The sequence below is a fragment of the Danio rerio genome, chromosome 10, assembly GCF_052040795.2.
Source record: "Danio rerio strain M-AB ecotype USA chromosome 10, GRCz13ab, whole genome shotgun sequence".
Lineage (NCBI taxonomy): Eukaryota > Metazoa > Chordata > Actinopteri > Cypriniformes > Danionidae > Danio > Danio rerio.
This window is the reverse complement of record NC_141030.1, coordinates 40,386,537-40,397,280: the sequence shown is the minus strand read 5'-3', so window position 1 is coordinate 40,397,280 and position 10,744 is coordinate 40,386,537. Positions and strand designations below refer to the sequence as shown.

The 10,744-nt window shown below is 35.9% G+C and overlaps 1 protein-coding gene across 1 annotated transcript; it reads left to right on the top strand.

The window, feature by feature from the left end:
- Positions 1 to 1,809: 1,809 nt before the first annotated feature.
- mrpl48 (mitochondrial ribosomal protein L48) lies at positions 1,810 to 9,480 on the top strand. The gene is given in 8 exon segments (NM_001013281.1): positions 1,810 to 1,936; positions 2,093 to 2,145; positions 3,449 to 3,480; positions 3,571 to 3,644; positions 5,007 to 5,176; positions 7,394 to 7,496; positions 7,588 to 7,677; positions 9,321 to 9,480. Coding segments are annotated over 8 exon segments (624 nt in total). The 5' UTR covers positions 1,810 to 1,915; the 3' UTR covers positions 9,402 to 9,480.
- The last annotated feature ends 1,264 nt before the right edge of the window (positions 9,481 to 10,744 follow it).

The window sequence follows — 10,744 nt, the reverse complement described above, 5'->3', positions numbered from 1 at the left end:
TTTTTCTATCTATAAATGTACATATATGTAAACCCTTTTTTAGCATATTCAAACAAGAAGTATTAGCCTAAAGGTTGATGTTTAACTCCTAGAATTTATGCTTATTGCTTTGTATTTAATAGACCTGTTCGTTTTTATGTTTATATTAACCTCTCATTTCCTCTTATTTCTCTCATGCATTTGTTATGTCTTTTATTCATAATTCTCTCTTATTGTTTAAAAAGGAACTACAGTTTGTAGAAACTGTATTCTGTTTTATTTGTAAATGTTTTGTTGTTATAAATAAAAATAACAAAAAAATATGATGACGCCATGTAATCGGTCATCATGACTGCAGCAACTTTGAGTCCCGAAGTGTCCAGCTGTCCGTCTTGACGGCTCCGTTTTCAACTCCGCCCCGCCTGCGCTCGGCTAATCTCGTTGATCACCGGCTGCAGCTGAGCTTCATGTCGAACGCACCTTAAGTGTTTCGAATCACTGCACCGAAGCATGATCCGAAGCACCCAAGTCACGTGACTAAAGTGTTTCGAAACACCTAGTCACGTGACTAAAGCGATTCAAAGCATCGATCAGCTTAGAAACGTTTCGAGACCTGGTGAATCCTAATTTGACTGCCAAGGTCTCCAAATTATCTCTGTCTCAAATGGCATAGAGCACTGTGGGTTTGCTTATTGATTCTATGCTTACCATGATGTTTTGGGTTCGAATCCCGACTTCGAAATCATGGTTTTATGTATTTTAATCATGTTTCTGTTTTGTGTAGCCTAAATAGGATACAGCTACAGTTACGCCATCAATTTAGCATCATTTTTGTAACACTGTAAAACAATAATAAATATTTTTACAGTATGGTTGGGTTTAGGGTTTGGGTAGACATTAATAAAATACAATAAATGGGAAATTTAATGAATAATATAAATAATTCTTGATAACTTCAGGCCACCGTTTTTGATCTAGCAACAACCCTGTTTTAAGACAAAAACAAGACATATTTATTCACAAATTGTTTATTCGGATATCAGACCAATGTTGAAACAAAACTATACAAGAGCAAAGCATTACCAACTGGTATTAAAGCATTTCAAAACAACTGCTACTGACTGGCTTCGAAACCTACTACTCCTGCATGGATGTCTGACACTATAACCACTGTACAATGTTACTTGAAGGATTCCATTTTCACAAAGTGGGGTTTAATCCCTCAATCTGTTCAATCGTTCTTTGCTGAAGCTGTTTCAGTGCAATATATATAAAAAATGACCACTAAATGTCACTGTAGAGTGAGGTTTCGAAACGTTTCGAAGCTTCGACACATTTGCTTCGACTGTTTCAGTGTTTCACGAAGCCTCGCTTTGCCCACCACTAGCGACAGCACTTCCTACTACGCCACCGCTTCGCCCCATAACAGTACACATTAAGTATCAGCAAGTGACATTGTCGAAAAGTACAGTACAGTATGAAACAATAGAGAAAATAATACCAATATAAGAAATAAAGAGAAGAGAGAGAGGGGGAAGAAAAAACATTAAAGGTTATTGCAAATACAAGGGTCAAATTAAGATTACGTATATAAATATCTTAAAAGCAGAGCATATTTTTTAAAGCTTTCTTATTAGTCGATCTTGAAATCAACTTTATATAATTCTCCATATCTTTAATGAAGACCACAAAGGCAGGTTTACTATTTGAGATTAAGATTGTGAATGCAAATGGATTTGTTTTTCAGTCTTTCGTGTAATTCTAAAAGTATTATCTGTCGCCTCCAACAGGGGGAAACAGTTTGCTGAATGATCGTAAAATCACCTCCTCGCATCAGCGAAGAAGATCAGGAGCTGTACATGCGCTTCTCGGACTGATATTTACAGATTCTGGCTGCTTATTTGAAGTTTTACTGCAGCATTGTCGACACGAAACCATGAACTCTTTATTGAATAAGGTGCAGTATTACAGTTTGGCGTTTTAGTCTTGGTGGTTTTCAGTAGTATGTGTTGTTAATATGTCCCAAGGTCAAAGTGTAAGAGCTGTACGTTTTAATTATTGTTTGCAATATTACAAAATCATAATTGTTTGTGTGTGTTATTGTTTTCATAAGGTGTTGCGGCTTCAGAACGCGCGGGCGCTAGTGTGTGTCGCTTCATCCGTACAGTAAGTGTCAGTTTATATTGTATTGTTATAATTTTTTTAATAAATGTATTAGATTATTTTATGAAATATTATTATTAAGTGATAATATTTTAAAACGTAATCTTTGCAGTCTTTCTTTAAACATTATTATGCTGATTTCCTGCTCTATTGTTATTATTAATGTTCATCTGTCAGTAGTAATCGTTATAGTATAATAGTCATTAAAAACATTCATTCATTATAAATTAATTGATTAATGAAATGTGTTAATTATTTTAATTTAATGGTAATATATCAAAACTGATACAGAAATATGAAAAGTTTCCAACATTAATGCTTTTCCAAAATATTTTGAGCAACAAATCAGCATATTTGCTTGATTAAAAGGAATAAAATACACCTGTAATACATTAAAGTGGAAAACAGTTACTCTAAATTGAGCTAATGCTTACAGTACACCCCCTGACAAAAGTCTTGTCACCTATCCAAGTTTCAAGAACTACAAATAATAACTTGACTTCTAGTTGATCAATTGGTATCAGAAGTGGCTTATATGAAAGGCAAACGCCTCAAGATTACACTTATTTTACCACAATAAAATATGATCATGCCTTAATTTTTAATTATTTATTTGGACGGTAAGGTCTGACTTTGCTTAGACAAACGTCTCGTCACCTAATAGAAATAATGTACAGTATAGAATATAAAGTCATGGCAGGACTCCAAGATCTCATCAAGATTCTTTGGATTCATCTTCAATGCCTCCTCCTTCATCTTACCTCAGACTTGCTCAATAATGTTCATATCTGGTGACTGGGCTGGCCAATCCTGGAGCACCTTGACCTTCTTTGCTGTCAGGAACTTTGATGTGGAGGCTGAAGTATGAGAAGGAGCACTATCCCGCTGAAGAATTTGTCCTTTCCTGTGGTTTGTAATGTAATGGGCAGCACAAATGTCTTGATAACTATTGATAAGGCTATTGATGTTACCATTCACTCTGCAGATCTCTTGCATGCCTCCATACTGAAAGTAATCCCAAACAATGATTTTTCCTTCACCAAACTTGACTGATTTCTATGAGAATCTTGGGTCCGTGTGGGATCCAATAGGTCTTCTGCAGTATTTATGATGAGTGGGATGCAGTTCAACAGATGATTCATCAGAAAAATCTATCTTTTGCCACTTTTCATATGATCAACTAGAAGTCAAGTTATTATTTGTTGCTCTTACAACTGGGATTAATGACAAGACTTTTGTCAGGAAGTGTATAGTAAACATAAAATGAATCACCAAACTTGATCAATGTTTTTTTCCAATATCACAGAAGTCAAGTGTTGACTCCACAAATGCCTTTGGGTAAGAGCAACGATACTGTATATTCTGTAATTTCACATATATGTGTGCGTTCATATATAATTAACTGAATGGTGTTTTTGTGTCTAACAGGTCTTCTACACAGACAGTATAGGTCAATGCCCACACATGGTATCGGAAGATATAAGCGATTTCTTCCAAAACTAGTAAGACGAAAGTTTTATACACACACAAACACACAGACTATGCAGTTGGGTTGTCATGACAATGGAATTCGGTACCAATCATACCTGTCAACATTGGGATGTGCAAATACGGAATATGCCCACCATAATAAGGTTATTATCAAAAAATTCCTACTAATTACTAAATATGTTAATTTGGAGCTGTTTTATTGTAAATAAACAGTTAAATGGTCAGAAATATGTTTTATTATTAATATTTACAAAAGAAAAAATAAATAGTGTACATTAGCAGCAAATACATTAGCAAACAGTTCAGTTTATTAAAATTAATAGCTGTTATAATTAAATAGAATCAAGCTATCAAATCTCATTAGCCGTATCCTTACTCCATAACTTACACATTCTGATTAAAGAGCAATAAATGAATCTCTTATTTATTTAGATTGTTTTTTCGTTTGATTACATTAAATAACAGGCGTCACTTTAAAAATGCACACATCTAACATTATAATGAAAGCATTCGATTGCTTTCCTAACTTGATGCTCATTTAGGATGAAATTAGTTGTTTTTGAAAAAAAAAACCACCAAGATCGACATCTTTAGATGTTATTATTATTAATTATGTGTACATGTCTGTTTAAACAATCACCCAAAACTCAGACTGTCGCTCCGTGTCAAATCGCACATACAGAATTCGTTTGGGAAACAGCATCTATTTATCACTATGGAGCGCGTCAGCTGACAGTCACACACTGCTATATTACTGTTTTGCATATGAAGTGGAGACGGCACCTGTAATGAAAAGGAAAGGGATTCCTGAGGTTTTAATTTTTATTTCAAAGTGTTTTCATGCCTAAACAAAGTGAAAGAACAGAACAGACTCACGTTTAAGAGCAAGGAGCAGCCCCTGATGGTTCAGGGTATGGGTTGCGTAAAGGGAGGATCAGCTCTTTAATGTTTATTGCCACCCTGAACACCCTGAGAAATATGGGAAAATAACTTTACGGGATGATAACGGGATAGAACTGTAAAATATGAGAGAGTCCCGGAAAAAACAGGAGGGTTGAAAGGTATGGTACCAATCGATACTGAAATTTTAAAAACTTCCATTTCCCGCTAACATTTGAGCGCTGTTGAGCACGTTCTTAAACGGCACTGATTTGCCATTGTGTTCACGTGCTCAACAGAAATGACTGTGCTCGGCCATGAAGGTCATCAGTTCACCCAACTCACCGCTGTTCACTGCGTGTAACCGCAGACAGATAGTAAACTGATGAGCTTTTCAGTATCAATTGGTAACAAATTCCAGTATCGTGACAACCCTACTATGCAGTGTTTTTTTACAGCCTGTCAATTATATATGCTGAATTACATTTATCCAGCAAAAGAAGAAGAAGGAAAAAGTGCAGATGAAGGAGATCATAGAAGCAACAAGCACAAAGTTTGGTGTGATTAATGTGTGTGTTTCTGGATATGACATGACCCTAGTGGAACATTATTCCCAATACATACACAATCTCTGCAAACGTTTGGACATCAAGGTCGACGAAAGGTGGGAGACATTTTTTTCCATTCGAATTTCTATTCAAAATTCAATTATAAGGTTAAAACTGTTGTCATAACATTATTTATTAATATGTGGACCTTTTCAGATTTTCGAATGCTTTGGAAATTAAAAATGTAAATTGTTTGCATTCCTCAATACAGTCTATAATGCATGAATCAGTCGTCAAATGCTGTGAGTTTGTGTCAGAAAGAATAACGGCTGGTAAAACCTATACTTTTGGGGGTTTTTATGTTTAAACTTCAATCCAAACTTACGATTTTAAGCTGTGTTTCAACAGATTTTCTGCTGTACCATTTCAAAAGGTTTAAATCCCATCTGCCATAAGACATTTGTTAGTAAATCATAGTTGATATTTTGTGGCTTTTTGTAGACGTCATAATTTTGAGCGTTTATAGACCTTTTTCTTGGAACGCAAAATTACCCATTATGCTTTGCGTGTATGCGCAAGGAGAATGCGAAGAACTTCCGGTCGGCAGCTGATGCGTGTAAACAGTCACAATTGGACAGCTTTGAAACGATAGTTTTAATCTATTTTACCTGCTTTTATCCTCTTTGAACTAATACTGTTGTCCATCAGCACCATCTCCTGGACTGATCATTTAAAGAAATGCGATCTAATAGGATGGAAAACTGCTGCTGTGAGGCATTTCCCCCTCGTTGTCAGAGGGCATCTTCTGCAGTTTAAATGAAGCCTTGTCATCGCTAAAGTCAACATTTTCTCTTTATTTCAAATATATAACCAGCCCAGACAAATGTAATTCACCAAAATGTTTGACACACACACGTAGCCTGTACTGTGCCACTGACACACTGATTTAATAACTGTGACAAGGTGAAAATATAGGTGTGTCATTTCAAAATGACAGAAAAACACAAATCGTGGTAAAAGCAACACACGAAATAAAACACAAACGGCTCGCGATTAGAATGAACAGCAAATCAGCCAGCAGAGGATCAATAACAGACTTTTATTGGTCATTTTTGTAAATTGCACGACTTTCATACCTGTTAAGTTTCATGCCAGTACTCTGGTTTGCTCTCTTTCTCTCTGTGTCTCTGTGTGTGAGTGTTAAAGAGCCGCTGAGCTAACAGCTGACAGGCCGGGAACGCATACACACACTGTATTTCTGACGGCAGACACATGAACTAGGAGAATGTTTTTCTCGTATTTCTGACGCGCTTGAACCACATGTGACAGATTAAAACGGCTTTAACAGACATATTTCTAAGTTGTGTGTCACAAAAACACTCTGTTATCCATTAAAAACGTTATTAAAACCCATTTTCGGAGCGCAAATTACCAGTTGTACACGCTGTAAACGGAAGTTTTTAGCATTCTACCGGAAGACGCTGGTCGCTATGGCGCCCTCCATGCAGCAGCCATGAAAAAGGTCTATACCAGAAAGCAATTCAGACAAATGTGTTTTCGACTACCTCTGGTTGAATGTGGACAAAATCAAAACATCTCAAAAGCTTCATTTACAGCATCCTCCGCTTGTGATCAGATTGATAAAATCCTTATTAAGTTATAGTTCACCCACAAATGAAAATGTACAAACTATTTACTCTCCCTCAAGTGGATCCAAACTTTGAGTTTATTTTTCAGTGGAACACAAAAGAAGATATTTTGAAGAATGTTGCGAACCTGTAACCATCGATAGTAGGAAAAACAAGTCAGTGGTTACCCGTTTTCCAACATTTTACAAAATATCTTCTTTTGTGCTCAACAGAAAGAAACTCAAACAAGCTTGGAACAAGTGAAGGGCTTAGTAAATAATGACAGAATTTTCAATTTGGGATGAACTGTCCCTTTAAGAACAGATACAAACACATCCCAAAATTCAAAACATAATCTCAAAGTCATATTAAAGATGAAGGTGTAGTTATATGCCGATATAAATAACATTTATTCATCACCCTCCTTAAATACTGACCAATAGTGTCAGTTTGGGGCGTGGCTACTGTAACGATCAGGCTGACACTATTGGTCAAGCTGGAAGATGATTGACAGATTTGAGTGGACTATTCTTAATGTTTTGATGGTGTTTTGGAAGCTCAATATTCCTTAAATGAAAAACTGACAACATAATAATGCATGTTTTACTTTTAAAATAAATGTTTGATGATAGTTATGCATCAATTCGAGTCCTATGAATAGTTTGAAGTTACTAATGAAATAAATCTCTGTTTTTTGTTTTAAAGCTATGCCCTGCCTACGAAAAGCACAGAGGTCATGGTGATGCAGGAGCAGGGCATGAAGATGTTTGTTGACGCAGTCCTGAAGACCCATGAGCGTGTTGTTCAGGTGGAGTAAATGCAAAAGTGTGCAATTTTGATATGTCGTGATATAATGTGTCCTGTTGTGTGTGATCGATTTATTGGTGTTGTGTGTTTAGATAAGTGAATTGAAGGCAACACTTTTTCCTATACTTATGGAGGTCATTCTGAAGAACCAGCCTGAGGGGGTGCAACTCTGTCTGAAGGAGGTCAGAAAATTATACCGTATAAAAATATTATTTTTGTATTTTAAAATCTGTCTGACTTAGGGCTGCACAATTTATCGTTTCAGCATCGATCTCGCAATAATAAATAAATTTTATTAAATAAATTTTATTTTTACCATTTAGTTACTATACATGAAAATCATTACACTCGGGACATGATGATTGTAAAATGATTTTAGAAACATTCAGGTACAAGAAATTGTACCGTTTTTGAACTTAACTACAATTAATTTTATTGAATTATTTTTATCATTCAGTCACTGTACTTGAATATCATTACGCTCGGGACATGATAAAACACTTCATTTTAATTGTATATTTTTCTTGATTTTATTTATAGATTGTTATGCATGAAAATACTGACAACACATGGAAATAGAGAAATACACTGCAAATAGCACATACCACATGACCGAATGGACCCCAAAAAGTTTATAGATTGTTTATTAGATATTATGAAGATGCACTCCCACTGCAGAATCATCCTAATCGATTGAACATTATAAATCTTTCCAAATAGAGATATTAAGTCAAATGATGAAATTGTATTCATATCAGAGGTCGCTTTAGACTTTGTCATTGTCCGTCATTTTGACGGAGAGGGATGTAAAAATTCCATCATAACCTATTATTGATCGTTATTTAATTTGCAGACTTTTTAATCACTTTTTTTCATTCATATTTTAATATTCATTTATTTATTTGACAAACAAACAAAAACTCCTATCTGCCTTAACTCATATCTTCCTCCTGCGTCGACCTGAACTGGATGCTTGCCTGTGTGTAATCAAACGCATCAAGGGAGACTGATGCAGAGGCAGTTGTCATTAAATTCTGTGTCTTTGCCTCGGAAAGTTGACTTCTCGTGACCAAAGACCGGATTTACTAGCGCCACTTCAGCCAGTGTTTTGTAGTTAGGATACAATTCTCCTAAGGCTGTGATCAGAACTAAGTTTGCTGGATTTTCTGAATGTGGGATTTCCCGATCCTGCAAGCACTCGTTTCACCGGGAAAAAATACTACAGCACGCGCTCCTTCTGCACCAGGGGCGCAGCTGCTGCTGCACCCCTCTGCGTTCGGCAGTGCTCACAACGCACTCCAAAGCACCTGACCTTCTTGGTTGGCTCTTAACCGCTGTCGGCGACTGAGAAGTTTTATCTGGTTGTTCTTCATCGTCCACCGCATCACTTCCTCTTTTTTTCCCTTTATTATTAATATTACAACTATTTGGCCGTTTAAAGAAACTTCTCACACTCAGCTGCTGTCACATTTTTGCAACTGTACGCATACACTGACTGAAGAGGAGACAAAAGAAGGACATGCGCCATCTGCTGGAAAAAAAGTGGGAATTACAATTAGCTACAAATTACAATAGATCGCCCTCAGCATAATCTGTCAAAATGACAGATCACCTTCAGATATTTCCGTCACTGCTGAAAAAAATCTGTCAATGACAGAAAATATTCGCTTAACGCGACCTCTGATTCATATATATCGCAAACTAAAGAAATATTGCAATGTTCGATTTTTTCCAAAATCGTGTAGCCCTAGTCTGACTGCATTTGTGGCAATCCTGTCGAATGTCATGGGTTTAATTTATTTTCTTGTGTTTTTTTTTATTCTAGCACACAAAAGAAGATTACCTGGCCCGTTTCAAGTCAAGACCTGAGCTCGAGCAACTTCTTGCAAAAATTCATAATTATTAATTTAAAGAAAATGTCTCCTTTTTTACTCAAAGCATGTGTATTGTAATTATTAAATCAAAAAATAAAAAATAAATAAACTTCATGCTTGTCTTTTTTATATACTGTATACTTAATCATTTTTGTGTTGATCTGTCATTATCAGTTTATTTAATAATGTAATATTGGGAGCAGTACAATTTTTTATTTGCATGGCAGTGGCAGTTCAATTCATGTTTATTTCTATAGCGCTTTTACATTGTAGATTGTGTCAAAGCAGCTTAACATAGAAGTTAGTAAATTGAAACAGTGTCAGTCCAGTTTTCAGAGTTGAAGTTTAGTTTAGTTCAGTTCAGTGTGGTTTAAAGTGCTGAAAATCCAAACACTGAAGAGCAAATCTATCAATCCACATCTCCACAAGTCCCAAAATAAGCAAGCCAGTGGCGAGAAACAAACTTCACCAATTGACGAAAGTAAAGGAAAAAACCTAGAGAGAAACTAGGCTCAGTTGGGCATGACTATTTCTCCTCTGGCCAAACGTCTTGTGCAGAGCTGCAGTCTATAGGCACCAGCTGCATGGGCTGCAAGCTGGACGTCCATCTTGGAGAAGCTGCAGGTGTGAGTAGGTCACCAGTGGGTGTTCAGGCTGGCCCACGGAATCAATGCAAAGACTTGTCTGTCACTGGTCTCTTTCAGGAATCAGTCTCATGCTCTCCACTTCTCCATGACCACCACAACATCTGCTCAGGATACGACCTGGTCCAAGATTATGAATACCTCTAGAAGTCCTCTAGAGGGCTCAGGATGAGTATCCCCAGGTGGAAATAGGGCACAAAGAAAACAGTGTAGCTGCTGTCCATAGTGTATTTAAACAAGAGATATTAAATATCAAGGCAAAATGAAGTGCTATGAAAGTAGCAGTTATATGAAAAAAACGGGATAGGTTAATATTTTGGCATCATTTACTCACTTTCAGATTTTCGAATGCTTTAGAAATTAAAAATGTAAATTGTTTGCCTTCCTCAATATAGTCTATAATGCATGAATCAGTCGTCAAATGCTGTGAGTTTGTGTCACTACTTTTTTCAGTCCTTTATTAGATTCTTCTGTTAAACATAAAATTTGATATTTCGAAAGATGTTGGAAACCTGTTCTGACTAGTATTTGGTTTTCCTACTATGGAAGTCAATGGATATGGAATATCTTATATATATATATATATATATATATATATATATATATATATATATATATATAGCTTTCTTATATATTATTAAATGAGCTATCACTTTAACACGTCTTTACAGTTACCTAATCTTTCTTAAAGGTGTCATAAATGTAGTTAAACTATATATTTTAACGAAGTG